Source organism: Vipera ursinii, assembly GCF_947247035.1.
Source record: "Vipera ursinii genome assembly, chromosome: 2".
Classification (NCBI taxonomy): Eukaryota; Metazoa; Chordata; class Lepidosauria; order Squamata; family Viperidae; genus Vipera; species Vipera ursinii.
The window spans coordinates 48280271-48306667 of NC_139513.1; the positions used below are offsets into that span (position 1 = coordinate 48280271).

General features: G+C 40.1%; 1 protein-coding gene and 1 long non-coding RNA gene across 8 annotated transcripts in view; both read right to left on the reverse strand.

Annotated features, from left to right (window-relative positions):
• Positions 1-24677, reverse strand: part of RAD18 (RAD18 E3 ubiquitin protein ligase) — a 151350-nt gene extending 126673 nt beyond the window's left edge. For 6 of the 7 annotated variants that reach the window (XR_014491091.1, XR_014491092.1, XM_083351694.1 and 3 more), the window contains exons 1-4: positions 24243-24677; positions 20297-20378; positions 10669-10734; positions 5386-5452 (exon numbers count right to left, since the gene is read on the reverse strand). Coding sequence is in view for 5 of the 7 variants with exons in the window: in XM_083351694.1 (XP_083207820.1) it covers positions 5386-5452; positions 10669-10734; positions 20297-20324 (161 nt within the window). In the remaining 2 variants the exon portion in view is untranslated. Of the gene's footprint in view, positions 1-5385; positions 5457-6224; positions 6329-10668; positions 10735-20296; positions 20379-24242 lie in introns of those variants that run through there. The other variant, XM_083351692.1, reaches the window with a different exon arrangement.
• LOC310633804 lies at positions 18009-18978 on the reverse strand. Its single transcript, XR_014491093.1, has 2 exons — positions 18484-18978; positions 18009-18423 (listed from the first exon to the last, which is right to left on the reverse strand). It is a non-coding gene; the product is annotated as an uncharacterized lncRNA (long non-coding RNA).
• Positions 24678-26397: the final 1720 nt, after the last annotated feature.

Sequence of the window (26397 nt, forward strand, 5' to 3'; positions counted from 1 at the left end):
GGTATCTAAAACTTTAACACTTAATGTGGAGGGCATTTTTCTACTATGTGAATAGTTAAGGTCACTTTAATTAATGACTCTAATATTTATTTTGGAAGTTCTATATTTTAGCTTGGTAATCATCTTTCAGTAATTGCCCAAAAGGAATTTGATTTCTGGTTATTTAAAGTCGCTTTTGAAATACAAAGATTATTACCCCAAAGTCCCTTTCCATCTCCATCATTTGGTCATATAAAGATGACCATATACCGTAGTACCAGTTTTTACATTCCTCTATGTTTCCATAACATGGTAGATATTCAGATAAACAAATAGAAGCTTCTTCAAGAACCACTATCCCATTTTGGTCTAAGATGTTTCCAAAATTAAAACATAAATATAAATAGAGTGCTCTTTCCAGATCATTTTCTCCTAGAAACTTTTGACTTCCCTGAAAGATTATGATAGATTACTATTTATTCATAGTTTATTTTTAGTGCATCCTATCCCATCTTGAGCAATGGGAAACATTTTCATCCCACTCATTGAACATATTTCTGTCCAAAGTAAAAACTGTTTTGAGCTCAATCTCTGTTTGATTCAAGTGCAGACTGCATTTTTCATCTATTCAGATTGTCCCTACATATTCCTCAGTGCCTAACAAATCTTTCCACCCATATTTTTATTATGTTTTCCACGAACTCATGTTTTACTATTATTATTTTTTTATTATCACATTTACTATTATTCTCATCTTTCCTATTACCTATCCTTATCTTCTTATGACTATAACTTTGTTGCTTATACCTTACATTGTTTATATCTTGTTTTATTTAGTACCCTAGTAAGATATATGCTGTTTGCTTAGTTAGTATCCTATGACTATCACTAAGTGTTGCATATTATGATTTATGATGAATATGCTGTATCTTATGATTTATGATGAATGTTTTTTATGTTGATTATGATCATGATTTATCACTATTCCGTGTATGTACCAGAGACAAATTACTTGTGTGTCCAACCACACTTGGCTAATAAAGAATTCTATTCTATTCTTCTACTACTACTTCTATTCTACCTCCAACACATCCACATATCTTTGTTTTCAAATGTCTCATGACTACATGAGCATTAAGATGGTTTGGGAACAGATATCCATCATAACCATTGACTCTTAATTCTACATTATTTATAGGACTCTCTAATTTGTACACTTTAGCTACAACCTTTCTCTAATGTTAAAGGAATCTGATATTCTTTTCATATTCCAATCGAAAAGAAGGCACATATAGAAATTTACAGATACCGAGAGTAAGGAAAATCCAGGAAGAAAAAACTTCTCTAGTACAAGTTGCAACATAGGTTTCTCTAGAACAGATCCAAAGAATCCCAAGTAAAGCAGAAAACTGATAAACCAGGAAAGGGAGATATAAAAAGCAAGGTAAAGATTAAATTTGAGGATGCCTTCCAATTCATCTCATTGACAAATGAATTACAGAGTCATAACACCCTCTTCTGGTCAAGAGGCAACAGAGCACATTGTCTGTGACAGAAGAGATGACGTTTTTAAGCTGACTTTAATTTATACATGCCCTTTAAAAAAAGAAAGATAAGAAAATGCTGAGCCATTATATTTTTTTAATTATAAGCAACCCAGAGTCATTGAATGAGGTGGACTGCTATAAAAACTGAATAAAGGGAAAGGAGTCACATGGATTTTATAATTTTATAATTCTAAGCAACCCAGTGTCATTGAATGAGATGGACCACTACAGAAATTGAATGAAGAGAAAGGAGCCACACGGATTTTATTCTGCTAGTCGTTGCCCTCCATAGAAAGCAGCGCTCATTTCCTTTTCAAGGCCATTGAACTAGCGCTGGTACCTATTTATCTACTCGCATTTGCATGTTTTTGAACTGCTAGGCTGGCAGCTGGGTTGAGGACGGGAACTTACCCTGTCGTGTGGGGCTCAGGGCTCGAACCTGCACTGCCGGCTTTCCAGCCGACAAGTCTAGCGTCTTAATCACTGAGTCACTATTCAGTCAGTTTCAAAGAAACTACAAAAGAAATCCAAGATGAAAACCCAAGACAGGATCTCCACATCATTTAGTTAGAATGGAAATCATAGTGAAATTAAAAAAAGTTTTAACTCAATTCTAATTGTAGTAATATGCCACACATACAGTATTTCTGGGGAGAATTCTACTTTGTATCATGCAAAAGGCTTAAGAAATAGTAGTCCTATCTGCAATAACAACTGTTTTACGTAGGCAGATTTCCCTCAGTATGTACTATGTATGCATGTATATATGTATGTATTTATTTTATTCAATTTATTTGCTGCCCATCTCGCCACAAGGTGAATCTAGGTGGTTCACAATGTTAAAGGTGATAAAATTGCTAATAATACAGAATACAAAATTATAATTAAAATAAAATATAAAATATTTATAATTATTCATGTCATTCCAAATCCAGGAAAGAGCTAGATTTTTTTTTGTTCTTTGACACCCTTTTCAGCACTAAAATAGTAAACATAAACAAAAACAAAAATAAGCAAAGCTAATGCTTCATAAACACCAGTCACACTTTTCTGAAATGAACGTTGTTTAGTATAGGCCATCTTTCTTTAAAACTAACTACAAAGGGGCAAAACGAATCTTGGGAAATTCCTAATTTTATGGTTCACTAGTTTTCCCTAATCTTCTTCCACTAAACACATTTTTTGACAAAACAACATTGCAACTTGTCATGCCAAAACTCAGTCTTCATAATTACAGATAAAAGAAATCCCCAAGGAGGATGTGAGAAGAAGTATGGTTTCATTGTTGTCAAAGTCCAAATTCAGTACATAGAAATTGGAGGCTGTTATCTCAAAATGAAAAAAAGCTTCAAAATATTGAGGTGTTAAACATTACAAGTTCTTCAGTTTGTATAAAAATATGCATTTTTCTAATTCACCTGAAATTTTTAAAAACTGATTCAAAGTAGATCCCAGCATTGGCAAAAGAGAAATAGATCTGAGAAAGTAATCTCAATTGTAATTGCTTTGGGAAAATGAAATATACTGTAATTCAATAGTCCCATCTTGAAAAAATGTATGGGTTTATTATTATATGTAATAAGCTTCAGATCATCAGCCTTTGAAATAATGTAGAACTATGTATGTAGTATGAAGACTTATTGTAACACTTTGAACAGATGCAGGTTTGAAATGCAAATTGTTAAATTAACAATTCAATAGAGATTTTTGTCCATTGGAACAGATCCCTGAAGACTGTTTGCATAATCTGTAACAAACTGGGTCTCATTCTACAACTTTGCCTTCATTTTTGAAGTACAATTTATTCTACACAGAAAGGTTAAAAGTCTACTGGCACTGTTGGGATAGCCAATTCTGAGTCATCTAGTGAAGAAATTATATTTTGGAGAACCAAAATACAAACCAATCAATAGTAACACAGTTTAGCTGACAGGAAATGTTCCATTTCTTGTTAAAAAAATCTATTCTTGCTTATAAACTATTCACTTACAGAATAGTCACTGCCCATACAAAAGCTTTTTTCTGCCACCAAATTAATCTCAAATCATTTCTCAAGAAGCTAGATTAGCACATCATGTCAAATAATTAAATGAAAGTCTCATTCAGACCGAATTCAACTGTTGGATACTTCATACACATGTCCATGTAGTTTTCTAAACAAAATTATAGAAGTAGCTTACCACTGCCTTCTTTTGGGATGTTTGTTAGACCTCCAAATTGGACCAACAACCTTGGAATTCCCAGAGGGTCCTCTATCTAAGTTCTAGTCAAGACTGACCCTACTTAATTTCCAAGATAATCCAAAATCTATTAGATACAGATATGAAAAAGTAAGTGCCATATTAATCTGTATGAAGGATGCTTCCTTCTTGGGAAAGCCAGATTTTTAAGTTACAGTACCAATAACTTAAATTGTTTTTATACTATTTAAAACTATATGTTTCTAAGATTGTCAGTCATCTTGCATAATTTATGTTCAGAAAGGTAGAACCTAAGTCAAAAGAAAACCAAACATTTAAAAGTGACATTTTGTCTGTTATAAAGACTATTCTTATCTCCTGTTAGGCAATTATATTCACCTTCATAAGATGACTCACTCTAGGGGGAATAGCTTCCATGAATAAAAGAGAGGAGAGAGGCAATTATTTGCAAAACACTGTCCTCCAGTCATACCTACATCATGTCAAATGCCACTATGTTTCAACCATATTGCTCTGATCTGGATTAGTGGAGAGGAATGTGAAGAAGAAAATGAGGTTTCCGTTCACAGAATGCAAGATTGGACAGACTTCATTAAATAAAGCAGGATATTTATTAGATACAATTCCATTAATTCTTCTTAACTTAGTTAACAAGGATGCCACAATGTTTTAATATAAAACAAACAGCTCACCAGAATATCACTAGCTAATAGTTCTCACAATAGTGCCAGATATATAAATCCTGCAGCCTTTCTCAGGAAAAGGGAGAATTTGAAATTTTGAGAGCTGATGAATGATATTCATAATTTTTAACCTTCAATAACAGTATTATTACAAATTAAATTTACATCACATCTTTCCTCTATGGAAGGAGTGGTAAACTCAATTTCATTGAGGGCCACATCAGCATTGTGGTTGCCCTCAGGGGGCCGGGTGGGTATGGCCAGGGTGGGTGTGGCCTACTGGGTGGGTGTGGCTAGAGTGCATATGGCCTACTGGGTGGGCGTGGCCAGCTCTACATCGTTCGCATCAAGGGTGCCTATGGGGGCCTGGGCAGGAGTGGGACAGATCTGAGGGTCTCTGGCAGAAGGAGGGTCTCTGGGCCAAGGCCAAGGCAGTGGGGGGCGTTCCTCACTGTTTCCAGGATGGCTTCACGGGCCACATGAAACCACTTCGCAAGCCTGATCCGGCCCCCGGGCCTTGTGTTTGACATGTCTGCTCTATGGAATCTCTTAGCTATGTTACTTGTCCACCTATTCTAATAGTACAAATTGTAATATTTTAATGCAGAAAACTAAACCTAGGACAGGGCACATAATAAACATTTCATGTTTTACTATATCATACTACAATTTTATTCTACTCTGCAATTCTACCTTTTCTTTCCCTTTATCCTAGAAATACGTTTCCTACCTATAACAGCATTGAATTGCAACCAGTCAATTTGATATGCTTTATCTGACAGTGTTTTGTGTGTCCAAATTTACATCTGCATATGGATAAAATACTGCATATATTACCTGCATATACTATTTCTCACACATAATCTGATACTGCATAAACATTTAGACGAATATATATAGCTAAGTATAAGTCCATGATTTTGCGTTGAATCACACATGAGTCTCAACTCTAAAATTTGCAAAATTATTCAGTACCTTGCAGAAATAAAGTTCTGTACCAGCTCATCTAATATCCGGTTATTTTTCAGATCAGGTCCTGTGGCTACCTGTAAAACAACAGAAATGTTCATGGTGGCACTTATTCACTTGGCTATAACTAGTCTCTTAAAGTCTATATACGGTAATTCCTACATAAACAGGAGATCCTACATATATTTGTTGAAAATGCTTAAACTGAAAAAAAGTGAAAATGTCTAGAGTTTAATTTATAATTAGGTTTTTTTGCATACATTTATTCTTTTATGCAAGTGATAATCATCTTCCTTGAGCTTTTAGTTGCCTTGTATAGAGCCAAACCTCTATTGTTCTTTTAAAAAAATCACAATACCTGATATTGTAAATATAAAGATAGAAACAAAGTTACTTGCTCCAGACACATACACAAAGCAATTTTCAAAACAAGCAGAGGCAATCAAGGGAGATTGAGAGCAAATATAGAGACTTCCAACTTCCCAGAAGAGTTTATAGCCAAATTCATCCATTTAGACATAGAGCTTGAAAAGAAGACGTATCTTTCCAGGGCTAATTAAAATCTTTCATACAGACTATTGTTTTAAGTACTGCATTAAAACCTAGCAATTTAGAAGCAATAACTACTCCAAAATAGTTGAATGCAACCAAAGTTTCTTTTCACTTAGTCTTTTTTAGGAATATAGTTTACATTCTACACATATAATAGATCTATTCTTTTCTTCTGAATTATTATGTCATATGTGTTATATGGTTCCTAAACATGAAACTGAATTCTAGGGAACATAAATGTTTATTAAAAAATTTAATTTTACATAACATTGAAACAATCATTGCAGAGAAACCTTAAGTTTAATGAAGAGAAGGACGAGGGGGGACATGATAGCAGTGTTCCAATATCTCAGGGGCTGCCACAAAGAAGAGGGAGTCAAGCTATTCTCCAAAGCACCTGAAAGCAGGACAAGAAGCAACGGATGGAAACTATTCAAGGAGATAAGCAACCTAGAACTAAGGAGAAACTTCCTGACAGTTAGAGCAATTAACCAGTGGAACAACCTGCCTCCAGAAGTGGTGAATGCTCCAACACTGGAAGTTTTTAAGAAGAGACTGGGCAGCCATTTGTCCAAAATGGTATAGGGTTTCCTGCCTGAGCATGGGGTTGGACTAGATGACCTCCAAGGTCTCTTCCAACTGTATTTGTATTATTATTGTTGTTGTTGTTGTTGTTGTTGTTGTTGTTGTTGTTGTTGTTATTATTATTATTATTATTATTATTATTATTATTATTATTATTATTATTATTATTATTATTATTATTAAATACCTACTTTCCTTAACCTGGGAAGAGTCTATATCTTTAGATTCCCAAATTCCAGGAATACATATCTAAGGAAACAGTCTAGATACACAGGTTGAAAAAGGGTAATTCAGAGCTAAAGCTAATTATTTGAAATTTAGACAGGAAGCCACATAAGCAGATTGGAATTTGGAAAAATGACTCCCAAACTGCATACTTCCATGGAACATTAAGAAGGAAAGGCTCCATAATTCCTCTGAAGCTGATTAAACCAATATCATTTTCTAATGTCTATAAAACAGAATAGGCCTCACATCAAATTTCAAATATTCCATATAGGACATAGAACCCAAGTCTCAGTGATGTAATTGTATATCACTCTACAAATACAAATAAGTTGACAGCAAGCTCTGCTGAACAATTAAGTTTGCCATTATTATTATGGTTGGTTACACAATCAGCCAAATGTTCAGACTCGATTGGGCATTTTTATCCACCTATCAAGTCATTCCCAAGGACCTGGGGCAGGCAGACGCCATTGTTTAATAACATATAAGCTTTTCCCAAGTAAAGCTGTCTTTTGCAACTGACTGATGGTGATTTTGTCAATGCCGATGGTGTTCAAGGGGTGTTCCAGATGTTCTGAGATTGCACCAAAGGCACCAAGTCAGTCAATTCTATTTGCAGGTCTTTGTATTTTGTGTGTGTGTGGGGGGGGGGGTTGGTTCCTTTTGGTCTTCTTGTCCTTCAGTTTCTTTTCTTTCATGTGTTCTAGCATGCTTGCATCTGAAGTTAGTATGCTGATTGTATTCTCCAACCTAATCTTCCATTTTTGTGGTATACTGTTGCCTATTTTTTTCTTGTTTGTTGGTTTTGCATTCAAGATCTTCAGCTATAACTGCAGCTGTGCAGTTGGTTAGTTTCTTACAGTAAGCTGGTACTTATATTTTGATATTACAGTGTTGGTATATTTTAATACTTGTGCCAGCTGTTTCTTTGGAACAAGCTTTAATGCAGGCCACCTTACTCTGTTGCTTTTGTGCAGTTCTAGATGCTAAATCCCTCTTATTTTTTTTTAGCTAGAGAGCTTTGTCCTTTCTGAGAAGATAGAGGAAAAGATGTCTGTTTGGGGAAAGAAAATGCTATGCTGGCTTCCTCTACTGCCGACCACCCGCCCCCCGGTTGCCTGAGTTATTTCTTTGCTCCGAGTAGACTTTGCAATTCTTCCAGTTCTGCTTCAGCAAATATTTTATTTTATATTATAAATCAGCTTTGACATGCTAGACCTTGTTCTGTTATTTCTGATTCTGGATGATGACCTTTCCAGAATTGGTACATTTAAAAAAAATATCTTCTTCTCTTTATTCGTAATAAAGTGTCCGACTCTAGGGCATCGTGCTCATCTCCTTGGCTTATTCAACATGCAGCCAGGGTTTTAAATAGTGTATATTATGCTAATTTTAAAGTGAACACTATATACAGTGATATTCAACAATCCTATGTCTCACCAATTTACCTCTGATAATATCCCACTGAAATTAAATTTAAAGAGATGTATGGGATTGTGTTTTCCAAAATACCTTTAGCTCACAAATTTGATGGGAGCTATATTTTTAAAACTTAAGTTATAAACCAAATCAATGATATTAAGTTTTATAAATTTCAGTATCCACCCTTGTGGAAAATATCATGCCTAAATATTATGGTAAAGCATGATGAAATGCGTAGGATGAATAAAGGCAGAATGTTCTCAGTCTTAACATTGAAACACTGATATTAAACAAGTTGCATTACCTTATAATTCTCTATATAATTTACAATTTCCTGGTAATTATACAGCTATTCCCGGTCATACCTTGCAGTCTAACAAATACTATGTTAACATTAAATACTCCTGAATGAAAATTATTTTCTGGACCCCTTTCAAACAGACTTGTCATTTGGCTTGGCACTAGAACTGCTTCATTCATCCTGTGGTTTGTCTTTTCCTCCAAGAAAAAAATGGGAAAAACACACAATATTGGTTCTCTTGGACTTCACAGCAGCTTTCATTACCATCAACCATGTTTACCTTCTGGAGATATAGTACAAGTTATATTGATTAAGACTATATTATTATGACCTTTATTCATACCAAAAGTTTCTTGAAAGCAGAGTTCCGTTTTCCATGTCATTTTAACATTTACATGAAACCACTAAATCAGGTCAGTCTGATTTTCATCAGTATGCAATTAGCAGTCTAACTCCCTCTTTTTTTTTCTTCCCAAACCCAGCAAAGCAGTAAACGTGTTTCAAAACACAATTTGTTTACTGTAATAATCCTGGTGAGGGTTAGCAGATCCGCAGAAAGAAATTGCTTTTAAATATGTCATTTAACCAACTGGTACAGTCTTTTTGAGTTTTATTTTCCTTCAAGGGGCGTTTATTGATAACTGATCCATATAAATAACTCCAAAACTTCAATTTGCTTGATATTGCTTGTTGGAAGCCAGTTACAAATGAGGATCACATGACTCTGGGACAATACAATTGTCATAAATACATGGCAATTGCCAAGTGTCTGAATTTTGATCACATGACCATGGGGATGTGCAATGGTCGTAAATGTGAAAATGGTCACAAATCACTTTTTCAGTGCCGCTGTATCTTTGAACAGTCACTAAATGAATGGCTGTAAGTCAAGGACTATGTTGTCCTGTGCCTGACGCTGTGGGGGTTTTTTCCTTTCTTTCCTCCTTTGCAGAGAAGAGAAACTGGAAACGCTGAAAGCAATCAGTAGCAGGAAAGGCTTAAGCACAGTATTCCAAAGAGCGAGGGAATGGTTAGGAGGCAAACAAAAGTCGAAAGTGCACAACTGCACAACTCTTATGTCTGTCTTTCCCAGCTGGACAGTACAGTCACAGTCATGTGATTTTCCACTTAGTGACCACTTAGTGATTTTAGCTGGTAATCCTAGTTAGGGTGGTTACACGAGGACTGCCTGCATACTAAACATATGAAATAGTACGGTACAACATTAGCATGGCTAAAGAGGCTGCCAAAGATTGAAAGAAATTTATTTAAGGAATTTCTAGTCAAAACTGCTGGCCTTTCCAAAGTAATGTATAAAATATCAAGCCCATAGCATCGGCATTCATAAACATCTAAATACTAAGCACATCTGATAATGAACGGTGGCGGTGCACTCCCGCGCTACCTCAGATCTCAGATCCCAAGAAGGGAGACTGAAGCCCCTCAGAACCATAATCCTGGGGGACTCCACTGCCCACCCAGACAAAGTTCAGAAGTGCAGTCAGGGATGTTGCTACATTGCAGGGAGGAAGATAAGTGACCAGCAATCCCCACTGATCTCTTTGGCTCAACTCAGAAAAAGGTCTCAACATCTGGCAATGTCTGGGGCATAGTTTATGCATCAACCCTTCAAAGTAAACCAGGTCAGGAAACACTACAAGTACAGGAATGATACTTTACTATGGTAAGGGAGCTCTTTGGTGCCCTCTGGAGTCTGGTTGTTTTCCTGCAGACGTTTCATTACCCAAACTAGGACTGATAATGTTACCTAGTTTGGGTAATGAAACATCGGCAAGAGAACAACTAAGCTCAGAGAGCACCAAGGACCCCTAATTTCAACCTTGAGCTACAAATATTCTCCTTTATTGGTATTATGGTAAGGCATAATAACAGAATCCTGAAGGGCTTCCAGTTGCCCCCTTTTTCACAAAATTTAATTTAATTTAATTTAACTTAATTAATTTAATTTATATACCGCCCTTCTCCCAAAGGACTCAGGTAGGCTCAAGGAAGAACTATTTCAAGGTCCTTTCTTACACTTTTTTCTTTCCCAGGACTAAGTTGTCTCTTACCTTGCCTTATTTTTTCCGGCATACCTTCTGCACATTCTTCTGCATTGTATCCTCAAAGGCCTAATCCAGCACAGATGGCAGTAAGAAATAGAATTAAAAACATTTTTAACATGTTAAAGAAAGGCACACCTACCATACAGCAGATAGGACACTGAGGTTTATAGGACAGCGACTTGCGAATACAGAGAGAACAATCTGTAGGAAAAAAATATACAGACAAAAACATAAGCAAAACAGAGCAATCTAACAACAGTACAAGTTATGAAATTTGATTTTCTATAGGCAAAATGTGATTTATACCTTTCAAAATGTCTTTCATTTCATTAGCACAACTTTTTAAAATCTTTCCTCTGAATCCAAATGAGTAAATATTTCTCACAATGATTATACGCACAAAGTACAGTAGAGGACATTACATACAGCAGACCAGCAAATGAAATGAATATCCTATTGATTTCAGATATTTCTTTGCTGCTTCAATCACTATTACACTACACAGCTCACAAAAGTGATATAAATTCAGCGTTAGTGTGATAATTATAAAAACAATCTTAATCATGAATCATTAACAGCAATAGCACTTAGGCTTATATACTACTCCATAATGCTTTACAGCAGGGCTTTTCAACCTTTTCACCCTTTGTACCACTTTTAGGATAAGGCAATGTCCGAGTACCACCAGTCGCCCAGCAAGGTGTCAAAAATTTGACCCAAAAAAAGAAAAAGAAAAAACAATTCACTTACTGACTGTTCAAAGTTACGACAGCACTGAAAAAAGTGACTTGTGACCATTTTTCACACCTATGACCGTTGCAGCATCCCCAGGGTCATGTGATTTACATTCGGATGCTTGGCAAACGATTCATATTTATGATGGTCACATTGTTCCAGGGTCATGTGATCACCTTTTGCAACCTTGTGACAAGCACTTAACCACCATGTTACTAATATATATCTCTCTCCCCCTCTTTTTCTCTCTCACTCTCTATTTCTCTCTCTCCCTCCCTTTCTTTCTCTCCTTCTTTACCTCTCCCTCCTTCTCCCTTTCTCTCCCTCTATTTCTTTCTCTCCCATTTTCTCTCCTTCCGTTTCTTTCTCTCTCCCTCTCTCCTTCTCTCTATTTCTCTCTCCCTCTTTCTCTCTTTCTCTCCCTCTTTCCCTGTCTATTTCTCTCCCTCTCTCTCACTGTCCCTTCCTTCCTTCCTTCCTTCCTTCCTTCCTTCCTTCCTTCCTTCCTAATCCATTTTTACCAAGAAACCTGATGCCCACTTAATTCTTTATGAAGCACCCGAGGAAAGATAGGGACGATCTATCAACGATACTCAGAGGTTGCCAGTTCATTTAATAATAAGCTTTATTCCAGCAACAGAAACACCTCGCATTCGCTCACAGTTGATCCATGCATGCCAACAATGCTGCTGTGGACCGCGGTGCAGGAAGGCGCCCTTCACACGGGATGGATGGAAGACACGCCAAAGCGCCCTTTGCCCCGCTGCCTTCTGCAGATGCAGCCAGACTCCCGGGTGGGGGGAGATCCGGGGCTGAGGCACACTCGGGGAAGCACACGGCAGCAAATCACAACCAGCTGCTCTTGGGGAACAGAGGCACAAAGCCGGCCAAACAGGGCTCGGAGCGGTTGACCGTCCCGGACCACAGCTGCGCTTCCACCTTTCCCAAGGCAACCCCTGCAGACAGAGTGCAGCGCAGGGAATACTCGCCAAAGCTTGTCCCGGAGCCTCCCACTGACAGAAGCCTGCGGCGGCGGCATAACAGGGCTTGCAAAAAGCGGGGCAGGCGGTGGTGGCTGCTCACGGCACCACCCAAAAGCAAGCAGGGCAAAAGCAAGCAGACGGAGCCTCCCGCTGCTGGAAGCCTGCTTGCAAAAAGTGGGGCGGGCGGCAGCAGCTGCTCATGGCGCCGGCCAAAACCAAGTAAGGCAAGGCCACTATCAAGCCCTGGGCACGACAATCAACCGTGTTTGGGGGGGGGAATCCGTGCAGCAACCCAGCTACCTGGCCTGCCAGCCGCTCGTTGCTCCGCCAATCAGCTGGGAGGCTGAGACTCCGGATTTGAGCCGCCAACAGAGCGCAGCATAGGGAAGACGCACCAAAGCTTGTCCCGGAGCCTCCACTGCCGGGAGCCTGCGACGGCGGCATAATGGGGCTTGCAAAAAGTGGGGCGGGCAGCGGCAGCTGTTCACAACGCCGGCCAAAAGCAAGCAGGGCTAGGCCGCTATCAAGCCCCGGGCTCGACAATCAACTGGGTGTGTGTGTGGGGGGGGGGGGGGTAATCCGTGCAGCAAACCAGCTGATCAGCAGAGCAATGAGTGGCTGGCTTTGGTGTGTCTTACCTGCGCTGCGCTCTGTCAGCAGCTCAAATCCAGAGTCTCAGCTTCCCAGCTGATCGGCAGAGCAACGAGCAGCTAGCAGGCCAGGTAGCCGGGTTGCTGCACGGATTTCCCCCCCCCCACCCGGTTGACTGTCGAGCCTGGGGCTTGATAGCAGCCTTGCCCTGCTTGCTCTTGCTCGGCGCCATGAGCAGCTGCTGCCGCCCGCCCCACTTTTTGCAAGCAGGCTTCCAGCAGCAGGAGGCTCCGGGACGAGCTTTGACGCATCTTCCCTGCGCTGCGCTCTTCGGCGGCTCAAATGCGGAGTCTCAGCCTCCCAGTTGATCGGCAGAGCAATGAGTGGCTGGCAGGCTAGGTAGCCGTATTGCTGCACAGACTCCCCCCCCCAACCCAGTTGATTGTCGAGCCCAGGGCTTGACAGCTGCTCCTGCTCGAAAGGCAGGGTTTGGCGGCCAGCGAGGCACTCGTGCGGGGCTCTCCCAGGGGTGGCGGGCCGAACGGGGACCAGCCTCGCCCTCTCCACGCTAGAGCAGCACCCGCAGAGGTGGTCAACGGCAAGCAGGGCAAGGCCACTCCTGCTCGAAAGGCAGGGTTCAGCAGCCAGCGAGGCGCTCGCATGGGGCTCTCCCGGGGCTGGTGGGCGATGGGGGAGGAGCAGGCTGACTGCCTTACCGGTACCTGGGACTCCGACGTGCCTTCCCGGCCATGTGTGCCCCAAAGAAGCGCCGATCAGAAGTCAATCCGGTTGTTGTTGTTGTTAGCTGCGAAGTCGTGTCCGACCCATCGCGATCCTATGGACAACATTCCTCCAGGCCTTCCTGTCCTCTACCATCTTCTGGAGTCCATTTAAGCTCACGCCTACTGCTTCAGTGACTCCATCCAGCCACCTCATTCTCTGTCGTCCCCTTCTTCTATTGCCCTCAATCTTTCCCAGCATTAGGCTCTTCTCCAGTGAGTCCTTCCTTCTCATTAGGTGGCCAAAGTATTTGAGTTTTAGCTTCAGGATCTGGCCTTCTAAAGAGCAGTCAGGGTTGATCTCTTCTAAGACTGACCAGTTTGATCCCCTTGCAGTCCAAGGGACTCACAGGAGTCTTCTCCAGCACCATAGTTCAAAGGCCTCAATTCTTTGGCGCTCAGCCTTTCTTATGGTCCAACTTTCACTGCCATACATTGCAATCCGGTTGCTGCACAAGTCCCTGGGGAGGGCGGGGTCTCGCTCTGCGCCTGCGCGCGCCCTCTGTAGGGTTACTGCAGGCCGCTGCCAAGCAGCATGCTTTCCAGCAGCAAGTGAGCTGCAAAGGAGCGAAGCGCGGGGGGGAGGAGGCGAGGAGGAGGCGGGGAAGGCAGGAGGAGGAAGGCGGTGCCACATACCACCAGCCAGGTGCTTGCGTACCACTAGTGGTACGCATACCACCGGTTGAAAAGCCATGCTTTACAGCACTTTCTGGGTGGTTTACAAATGTCAACATATTGTCCCCCAACAATCTGGGTCCTCCTTTTATCAACCTCAGAAGGAAGGAAGGCTGAGTCAATCTTGAGCTGGTCAGGATCGAACTCCAGACTGTGGGTAGAGTTTGCCTGCAATACTGCATTTTATACTGGGTTGTTTTATATACTGGTTTTTTTCCCTTATGTCCTCCAGCTCCATTTAATTACCTTCTCACCCACACCATTATTCCTTCATTCCTGGCCCATTCTATCTGCTTTATGGTAGTCCAGTTCCTTTCATTTCTCCATTGTTCTTTTGCCTGTCTATGCCTCTAGAGATGGCATCCAGCCCAGGCTTCACCACCTCCTTTAACATGCAACTTAATCCTCCTCCAGTCTGAAACTCAGTCCTCCTGGTGACTACTCAATCAGGTCAGCAACAAACACAAATTCACTATTCTTGGCAACTTAGGTCATCCCAACTTCTCAAAAACCAGACTCCATTTATTATCCTCCAAAAACACCTTTGCCTATGATTTTTCCAACTCTGGAATTTTTTGTCTGTCATCCTTTCAGCCAACAGTCACTCTGTCTAGCTCCAACAGCAACCAGATCATTGCAATCTCACTTATTTTTTTTCTGTCGCCCCATTTTTCTTTCATTACAAACTGTTGTTGCTGCTGCTATTATTACTACTCAACACACCTACTATCATTCTTTATAAATTCTAACTTTCTGCTGCCATCTAGAAGTTCTGATTTTTGCAGTCCAGTTTTGAAGGACTAGTTTTTATGCAACAAGTTAACCATATTTTTTTTGAGTTTTCAGACCAACACACCTAGAATGGCTGGGGAAAATCCTAATCTTTTAAAAACTGAATATCCCTAATAAACTGTACCAAAGCACAGTTTTCTGTATGAAACAAAAAACAAATCAGAATACCATGAAGAAAGTCCATGTCTCTAAAATTAGCTATTTAAAAATAATCAAATAACAGGTCATGTGTTAAAAAAATGGAGTAGTACCGTATTAATGATACAAATAATCAACATTTATAATTATCAAGAAAGCAGCATAGAATATACTTCATTTGTCAAGAGATACATTATTTTGGCCAGTAAAAATTTTGAAAAACTATTTTACAAAAAGTAATTAGCATTTAGGTCACAATTCAGCACATAACAGCCTTCAAATCAGATAGTATGCTTGTTGCCTTTGAAAATCCATTAATTTCACTGTTTTTCTCTAAGTAGATATATAATTGCTGTAAATGCAAAGCACATAGAACAAAGAATTTTAATTATATTCCTCACTAGCATAAACATTCCACAGTATTTAAGCTCTGTTCAGAAATCTTTCCACGAGTGGAGCAACTGATCACACATAATCACTCTCTATATCAACAATGAGTTGTTCTATCAATGTTTTCATCCAAGGCACAGTGGAATGCTCCAGTAGGACTTGGATTTCAAATGTGTCAATTATTTTTGTAATCAATTCTTCTAGTTTAAATCATCAATTAAGTATTTGAATCAAAAAATTATGAGTTACCTCTAATGTTTGCTACATATTTTGAAGTTATTCTTCTACACTATTACTTTTTTAGTCAGTTGCTAAATTTTGTGAGTTATATTATACTGAAGTACCATCAGGCACAAAGAATCAGAACCACCAGTTAGGTTGCAGCATAGATTTATTCAAGCCTAAACACAAGAATCTGGTCAACTAAAGTTCAACTCTAAATTAGTGCCAGATAAGGATCAATGAAACTTAGGAGAGGTTGGACTTAAGTGCTTGTGGGAATGCACAAATGTAAGTTGATGATGCATTTATCTCCATCACCACCACCCTAGGTCTGCCTGCTCTTCTCCTACTAGTACATCTTCAAGCAGACTAGAAATTTAAACACAATCTCCATTATTCTCCTGGAAGTCCTGCTATATTTCCTCATCATGATTTCTAGGAAGGATGAGCAACTAATGGTGGGGAATACATGCTAGGAGTACAGATAGTCATCCACTTACAACTGTCGCTTGGTGACCATCTGAAGTTATGACAGAACCCTTCCCAAAAAGGTAGTTAAGACCTGGTTTTGAAGTTCCAACAATTATAACCCCCTCGGTCATGTGACCACATTTTGGGCACTCAACTGACCCGCATTTATGGTGTTTGGCTAAAAACAATGTGCTTAACCACCACTGCATTTTCTTTGCAATCCTGATGTTTGCTTAATGACTTCCACAAAAAAGATTGTAAAACTGGGTCCGGTCTCATGATGACCCCCTTTACAACTGTCATGATTTACAACCATAATGGGTACCTTCCGTTATGGTATAAGTCACAGGTCTGCAACCCGCGGCTCGGGAGCCGCATGCGGCTCTTTCAGCCATCTCTTGCGGCTCCCAGTCCTCTGCCATGCGCAGTCCAAAAAAATAAAATAAGTGGGACTTAAAAAAAGTTCAACCTATCAATTCAAATATGCAGGGTAGGTGCGTATCTCGCCTTGGCCCAACTCTTCAGTCAAACCCTGTTCTGCACATGCACGCATGTACATGCATGTGCACACATTTTTTGCGGCTCCCAGTTTTCCTTTTGTGAGGCAACTGGTTCCGAGTGGCTCTTTCACTGTTTCAGGTTGCTGACCCCTGGTATAAGTCAAGGACTACTTGTATACCCAATATATAGCTCAAGCAAGCAGGCACCTCTATTGGGGAGAAGCAATATAGATGCTAGAGGCATCTTAGTGACAATACCAAAAGTATCAATTCCTACTACACAGGAGAAGGCAATAGTAAACTCACCAAGAAAACCAAATGGATAGAAAATATAAAATGACTGATGATAGTGCTGGGTGATGGGCCCCTTAGGCCAGACAGCACTCAACATGCTACTCAGAAAGAGCTGTAGATCCCTCAGTACTAATGGTGTTTATACCATGACTAGATTAAAGCCTTTGGGACATCTAGTTGCTGATATTGCCATGCAGGAAAAGAATATGTGAAGCTGCAAACAGCATTTCAGGAAGAAATTTAAGAATTTCAGACAGCTGCTAGAAGAGACAAGAGGCATTATTATACAACATCTGCAAAGACATCAAAGAGGAAAACAGACATGGAAAAACAAGGAAACTATTCCACAAGATCTCTGAATTCAGAGGGAGGTTTCAACCTTCAATTGCTATGCTAAAGGAGATGGATAGTTATTAATTGAAGCCAATGGACAGATAACAACTGATTGAAAGATCAAAGAAAGTATACGCTCACATTTTATATAGCAAAGATGCAAAAACATCCAAGATACTTTGAAAGATACTCCCTACTTACAAGACCCTGTAGTGCTAGAAGAGGAAGTTAGATCCTCTAGTCATTACCAAACTGAAGCCCATACAGTAGATAGAATATCAATAGAAATGTGGCAAGCAACAGAAGAATAATCAGTAAAGGTTTTAACTGAATTGTAGCAGCAAATGTGGAGAACAACACAATGGGCAATAGATTGGAAAAGGTCAATCTAGATCAGTGTTTTTCAACCTTTTTTGGGCAAAGGCACTTGTTTCATGAAAAAAATCACGAGGCACTCCACCGTTTTCCGCACCGTTGGACCTCCCTACGGTCGCTACACGAACGGTCGTAAGTCGAGGATGGCCTGTGTTCTCAAGGGGTTGGACTAGATGACCTCCAAGGTCCCTTCCAACTTCTTCTTCTTCTTCTTCTTCTTATTATTATTATTATTATTATTATTATTATTAGCCTCTTTATTTTATTTTATTTTATTTTGGGGCTTTTGTTTGTTTTTGCTGTGAAGGAAAAGGAAAGCTTGCATTTCTTTTTAATTTATCTTTCTGTATTTTCTTTTTTCCCTTCTTTTCTTTCTTCCTTCCTTCCCTCTCTTCCCTCCCTCTCTTTTCTTTCTTTATCTTCCTTCCTTCCTTTCTCTCTCCCACTTTCTTTCCCTCCCTCTCTCAATTTCTTGCTTTCTACTTGTTGTGGAAATTGGAAGCTACTTGCATTTCTTTTTAATTTTTCTTTCTGCATGTTTCTCCTTCATTTCTTTCTTTCTTCTTTCTTTCTTTCTTTCTTTCCTTCTTTCTTTCTTTTCTCTCTTTCTTTCTTTCTTTCTTTCTTTCTTTCTATCTTCCTTCCTTTCTTTCCTGCCTTTCTCTCTCCCACTTTCTTTCCCTCCCTCTCTCAATTTCTTGCTTTCTACTTGTTGTGGAAACTGGAAGCTACTTGCATTTCTTTTTAATTTTTCTTCCTGCTTTTTTTCCTTCCTTCCTTCCTCCCTTCCTCTCTCTCTCTCTCTCTCTTTCTTTTCTATTCTCCTTTTTTTTCTTTCTCCCTCCCTTTTCCCCTTCCCCCTTTCTCCTTTTTTCCCTTCCTTTTTTCTTTCTTTCTCACCTTTACCATCAAAAGCACTTCACTCCAGAGGGGGGGGGGGAAACCCCAAAGGTTTTTAATTGCTTTGGTCCAAAGGACATTTTATTATGCAACGTATCAAAAGGACAGGTTAAAAAAAAATCAGCCATGTAATTTTTCAGACGCAAGCGAAGCCTCCAAGAGCGAAGCGGTCAGATCCCTCTATTTCGGGCTGGGGCGAGGGGTCGCGGCGAGCAAAGAAAGAGGAGCCAGGCAGCCGACCAGGCAGGAGTCTCGCATCCTCAACCGCGCGGGGAGTAAGGAGTAAGCAGCGCGTGCTGGGGAAGAAGAGCTTTTTCGAACGTTGCAGGCAACCAACCACACGACAGCTCAGGCGAGCCGGGCTGGCCGCCCGTCTGTCCTCTTCTGATAAGCGAGCCGGTCACCTCTCCCCAGCTTCTCTCTCTTCAGCAAGAGACCCTCCGAAGCCAGAGAAGGGGGCGGAGCTATACTGCCGTGGAGCCCTGCTGCCTAGAGAGGTCGAGCCCACTTCTTTTCTCGGCCTTTTGCTTCCAGCGAAGTAGGGCCGTCAGCTTAGCCAAGGCTCCGGAGAGTCTTGCAGCGCCGCTGCGCCCGCAGCTGTTCCTCCTCCTCCTCCTCCTCCTCCTCTCACCGCTGTCTCCTAGGTCAGTGTTTTTTCAATTTTTTCCACGGCACACCAGGCAACATCTCGCGGCACACTAGTGTGCCGCGGAACAGTGGTTGAAAAACACTGATCTAGATGCCTATACCAAAGAAAGGAAACCTAACTATGCAAGCTACAATGCAGCATCCTTTATTTCATATGTCAGCAAAATAATCTTTAAGATCATTCAACACAGAATGGATCTGTAGATGGAAAGAGAGAGAAAAGTGCTAGTCACATGATTGACTTGGCTTTAAAAAGAGCTTATAACGCTATAAGACTGAGGGTAAAGCCAGTAGAAAACAAGATTTTTTCCAGTCTCCTTAACTACTCATAAAACCCATCATTTATATTCAGAAAATATTGACCGGCTGACTTTTCTTTGATATGACCCACCTCACCCTCTAACTCGCATTTACAACATGCTTTTACTATATGAACTCTCTAAGGAATTAATCTTACATTTGAGTTGAGGAACCAAAACATGTACTGTTGTTTATTTATCATCAACTATGGTAAACCTCTGAATTGCCTGGAAGGATTGAATCTGGGAAAGTTTTACTGTGGTTCCATTTTTATACTGTTTCCATGCTATTCAACATTCCCAAGAAAATGCTAGGGGAGGGGTATCAGAACTGGTATCAGTTCCAAGGAAAAAGTACACTGAGACAACCTGGGCACTGAACAGTGGTTCCCTATAAGCTTCTGTGTGTAATTCAAGATGCGTTATGCCTTTTCTGTTCTTATGAGTACTTAAGATGGCTATCAAAATTTAAGAATTAAGAAAGCTAAAAATACAGCTTAAAATAAACACTAAAATAATTCAACTACCGGTATTTAAAGGCCTGGCATTAGATATGTCTTCATCTTAGCAAAATAATGAGACACCAAACACATAATTATAAAAAAAGGCAGGAGGAAGGAAACCATTTCTTTACTTACAATTATGTGAACACTGTGGAATTATCATCGCAGTGTTGAAGTAATCAAAGCATATCCCACAGCGCAACAAGTTATCAACTTCCTGAAATACATTAAAAATTACAGTATTTATATACAGGGTAAGCCGGAAAATCATTCTGCAAAAGTACTTACTGGGAAAAATAATAAACTGAATGTAATTCCTATTCTTTTCTGTAAGAAGCTCATACTGTAAAAAAACTGCTCTAATTCTACCCATTTCCCAATGATCACAGTCAACACTGGGAATATGAGAGTGTGGTTTAATAATATCTGTAGAGCATTATGCTGCTTAAGATTATACTAGGTGAACTATTTAAGTTAATTTAAGAACAGGAATTAAATGCACAACAAAGAATGAAAAAAAACAACATGGTTATTCTACTTCTTTATTCCAGCATCCTAGAAATTCCATCTGAAAACTGAAACCGTATCAGTACCAGGGAGAACCTAATTTAGATGGCTTAAGTTTCTTCCTCTAGTCCAGTGGTTCTCAGCCTGTGGTCCACGGACTCCTGGGGGGGGGCAGCAAAGTCATCACAGGGTTAACTCAAAGTCATCTTGAGTTAAGTCTTGGTGGTCCATGGACACAAAAGGTATTTAAAAAGGGTGGTGGTGAAGAAAAGGTTGAGAACCACTGCCTTATTCTGCCGGACTTTGGTCATGCAGATTTTGTGAGTTCAGTGTGATCAAACCAAACTTCACCCTCCACACCTTGAGTCCAATCTCTTCCGCCATTTTGCAATACACCAAAATTTTAAAAATCAGATAACGAAATCTTATAGTTGATCTATCAGATTTTGAACTAATTCAGTATGGCCATAGGTAGACATTAACAATTTTCTCTAAAGTATCAATTTTTTTCATACATCTAAAGTATGAAGTTGTTGCAGCATAAGGGTTCTCAGGAGCATCCAAATATAATTTTTATTTATGACTTTCAAACTGGCACTCTTAGCAACAAAGAGCATCCCTTTACAGATATTTTCACCTGTCATTATGAATCTACACATGTTTATCCCTAACACCTGCAGTTTTAGACGATATAGTGCACGGGTGTCAAACTTGATCGCGTCACGTGATGTATCATGACATTTTTTGCCTTTGCGGAGCCAGGGTGGGCGTGGCCTGCACATGACACACCCAGCCCATGGGCCACCAGTTCAACTATCCTGATATACTGGGAAGGTCTTTAAAGAGATTTGCTTCTTTCCAACCATGCAAGAGCCTTTATCTATTCTTATGTGTGCACCAGGGTATTAAGCACAGCAGGACATGCAGCCACACAGGCAGAAATGGAAGTGTAATCAGTCTCTTTTGTTTATATGCAACATCATTGCATGTTGGAAGGAATCTACATAGGGTCACTATAGCTAAACCTAGAACTGGCACACAATCAAACAGACCAGTGGTGAGATTCAATCAGTTCTCAACACTTCAACAGAACCGATAGCTAATTTTTTGTTGCCCGGGCCCAGAATGGACTTCCAGAAGTGGCATCCACTGAGAACTGGTTGTTCACATATTTGAATCCCACCACTGAATCAGACAAATAAATATAACTAAATGCCCAGTCAGCTAAACAACTATGTATTTATTCTATTTGTATAGCCACTTGTGTCATACCAGTGACTCTTATTTAATCAAATATCAATTAATACTTCAAGAATGCTGTTGTTCAGAGGCATGGTATTGTCATTTCCTAAGTTGAAAGTAACTTGCTTCTTACTACTACAGAATTTCACACAAATCTACCACACTTCTCCCACTGACTACATGAGTAGTCTACACTGACTACAGAGAGGCATTTGCACTTCCCTTCTCTCTCTCTCTCTTTCTCTCCCTTTCTCTCATGTGTGTGCGCGCATGCGCGCACAAGTTTTATGACTCCCAGCTTTTTTTTACTCTGGGAAACAGGTCCAAGTGGCTCTTTGAGTGTTTAAGGTTGCCAACCCCTGGCTTACTCTGTAGTGCAGACATGTCAAACACAAGGCCCGGGGGCCGGATCCGGCCCACAAAATGGTTTCATGTGGCCCCCCGAAGCCATCCTGGAAAAAGTGAGGGAATGGCCCCCGCTGCCTTGGCCCTGGCCCAGAGACCATCCTTCTGCCAGAGACCCCCAGATCTGTCCCACTCCTACCCAGGCCCCAATAGGCACCCTCGATGCCAATGATGTAGAGCTGGCTATGCCCACCCAGTAGGCCATACACACTCCAGCCATGCCCACCCAGTAGGCCACGCCCACCCTGGCCATACCCACCTGGCCCGCGAGGGCAACCACAATGCTGATGTGGCCCTCAATGAAATTGAGTTTGACACCCCTGCTGTAGTGTGTTTTGACTACGATTTGGGAGAATATGAGAAGCTACTTTTTAGTATCAGCTTGTCTACTACAAATGTGATCCACCTCCTAAATCATTTAAAAAATGATGGCAATTGGAATTACTGTTGGACAAAATTACTATGTCCAACAGAGCCATGTAAAGTATTTGAAAAAAAAAATACTTCGCAAATTTCAAGTATGAACAAAAGCTCTTCTCTTTGAACTGTTCATATGCCATATCTTTTGCAAAGCTTGCAAATGCTCTAAAAGCTGTTCCCAGCTCTATCTGCATGCAAGACATGAACCAGCAGAATTTTAACTTAGCCACAAAGATTAAATTACATCAGGGGCCTAATTGCAAGGAAACATAATGTCCAACAGGGCTTGAGCTTCTTAAACCCAATTAGATCACAAGGCTATCTACAAAGACTGTAAGCCATAATCTTAAGATTTCAGACAGAAGGCTTTCTGAAGCCTGTCAGTAAATGCTAGAAAGGTATCATGAAGTTGAGCAGATAAGGTTAACTACTTCATTAAATATTTAGCATTATTAGATTCATGGCTATAATACTTCAACATTCCTCCACAGCTGCTGGAATTATGGGTATCAATCACAAAATGTACTAATAAAAACCACAATTGCCAAATATTCATCTGCAAAAGGGCAGTGTCAAAAGGCAAATAAGATATTCAGAGAGCTGCAAAAGTACAAACATTTTTTTGAAATAATACCTTAAGGCAATGATCCCTCCAAAATACTTCAGTAAAAACGTAGGGAGAATGGAGATCCAGAATGGAATAAAAAAACTGGGCAGCCAGGCTGATTTTTTGAACAGGGGAATCACCAATCAATACAAATGTGGGGCTACTTTGAGGCTGCAGATGCAATCAACTTTCATTTTTGTAATGTCTTTGGCGTAACAATTTAAACTTGGGACTTTAATTCTTGCTTTGATGCCTGATAAATCCTCCTTTTATGCTTTTAAACTATTTGCTGCTTGTTTTGACTTGATACAGGCTTCATTTACATTTTATGGTATCACACCCTGACAACTCTTTGCTATCCCCTAAGTCAGGTTATGTAACTACAGTTAATACTTTACTAAGTAGGACTAGCAGAACTAAAAAGCTGAGATGCCTAAAATTACTGTTGTACTTTAAGTGAGTGTTCAATAATTAGGATGGGAGATCATTGGTGGGGGGGGAGAGATAATACCATAGCTCCAGGCTAGTCTGGAAAAATGTAGAAGCCAACCGCTTCCAGAATATTCTCAAGCAATATTTGTTGAAAGAGATTTTGCCTTTTCCAATATCTATTCAATGAAAATATAAGCCTGCCAGACTTTCAGAAAAGACACTAATTCAGCAATACCTACGAGGGGGGGGGGATTGGTTAGTGAAGGAGTTGGAACTTGCTGAGATGGCCAAATTGACTTCTTTGATGAGAGAAAAAGAGAATATTTACATTTATTGCTGACTGAAATCCCCTTTTGGCATAAAACAGAAACAAAATGAAGTTACGATATACGGTTTTGATTATTAGACAAGATTATAAAAAGAGTCATGTTGTAACATTAGGAAAAAGAGGTAAATTTATAATGGTACTTATAATTGCTGCAAAGAAGATCAGAAGCCACTTCTTTGTATTTTTTTTCTTTCTTTTCTATTTTTCTTTTACTTTTTCCTTCTTTCTTGAGCTTTTTCTTTGGTTGCTTTCTCCTTCCTTACTTTTTTATTACTTTGTATCTTCTTTCTTAAAACTTTTAACGGAAGCGACGCTGAGGTTCTAGCTTAGCTCTTTCGGCAAAGGCGTGTACACATTGTACACATTCCCAAGTACTTTTCTCATTAAAACTATCATCCTTTCCAGGATCAGGGACACCCTCCGTACCGGTCAGGCCCTAGTCCACGTCATTAACACAGCCCGCACGTTAAATTGGGCTCCCTTCCCCTTCCACTTACTTCCAGCGGGAGAAGGTGCTTGGGCCACCGCAATTCAGCAACCGGGAAAGTCATATTGTTCAGCTATAACTGCCCAAATTTCTCCCGCCCCGCCGGGCTCGAAATTGCCCGCGCGGTCGTCTTTCAGCCTCCTGGAGGAGCGCGCGGCAGGGGAATATTTCCGGGACTATCGCTGAGGCTGTTGGGTATCGTAGTTTTTCCTTTTCCTTTCCTGATCATAAAATACGATATGACAATTCTGCATGCTTAACCCACATGTTATCATGAACTATGCTGAATATAATTGATGGCCGGTGACGTTTGAGAATAGATATAGTGTAACGATACATCAACTGCTCTGGCTTCTACAACTAATGTGCTCCTTGAATGCTTACTCATTCCATGAGTTAGCTGATAATAACTGCTGGAAGAGCTAAAGAAAAAAAAAAGCCGTGGAAGTTACTCATCTTGTTTCTTTGCCCTTCATATGGATACTGGGATTTTGGATTTGGTCTTAATTAAGATCCAAAGTCAGAGCAAACTTTGGCATCCAACTCTATCCTTTTAGAACAGGGGTGTCAAACTGTCGGCCCACAGGTCGGTTTCATCAAACCGAAGCCGCGCCCACCCCATTGTCGGCAATGCAAAAAGATACGTCTCCTTATGTGGCAAGTTTGACACCCATGTTTTAGAAGGAAAACAAGATATGATTTCTGGTTTGTACCGTAACAAAATTACAACAGGTGCTTCTATTTGCTTTGCCATTTTTAGTGGTGTGGGAAGAATCTGGAGAAAGAAATATTTTTGGGAATATGAAAAAGGCAGAATATATTTCCCCAAAGGAATAATAGAGAAAATCTTTAAAAAGGCAGAAACTTATTCCCACCCCCACCCACCCTCTGCCAGATAACTCAGCAGCAGAAACCAGCTTTTAGAAATGCAGGTGTAATAATCCATTCAGGAAGTTTGGAGCCAGGAAGCTAGAAATTAGGAAGACAAAGACACCTAAAATCTAGTACCCCCATGCAAATTCTAAGGACAGGAGACATAATAGGATTAGCCCACCAATACTCAGACACCCAGGTCAAAGTATGTGACACAGCAAATAGAAAGCCTCAAACAAGGAAATAACCTCAAGAGCCCCAGATGGTATAAAAGCCCACCACTCTGCTCCATGTGGTCAGTTTTTTTTTCCCGGAGCCATCTTTCTGTCTGGCTCTCCTCTTCAGTAAACTACAATCTTCTTTCTAAAGCAGTCTCCATGTTATTTATTCCCGGCTTCGACTGGACTGATGAAGATTTTTCTCTCAACAGTGGCAAGTGCTGCTAAGAAGAATAATGTCATTTTGTTTCTTGCTAGTAAATCTGCATTCTTTAGGTTCAGTTTCACCATAATGTGCAACAGTATTAATATGGAAATGAAAGAACTACAGGACCATAATAAATGTCTTTAATTGAATATCTTTCCCTCTACCCAGTCCTAATTGCTTTTAGAATTGTTACATCTCAGAATTATTATTTTACTTATTATGTGTTCAGTTTTTCAAAGCTGCATCCTCCTAAAGCACAACCAATGACACAACTAAATGCAACCAGATATGAACATACAAAAAACAGCATTTTCAGAAGTGAGCTAGTGAAGCCAAGTTTGAGAATTTTGGCACCAGGGATCTCTTTTTTATAGAAAAAAACAGAAATGACAGAATTCAGCTGTAGTTTTCATCAGTGCAACAGTAGAGTGGTACTATCTTAACCCTTTACACACTTGTAACATTGTCCATGTTATGTCGTGGGCTCAGGTGAGCAGGAATGAATACAG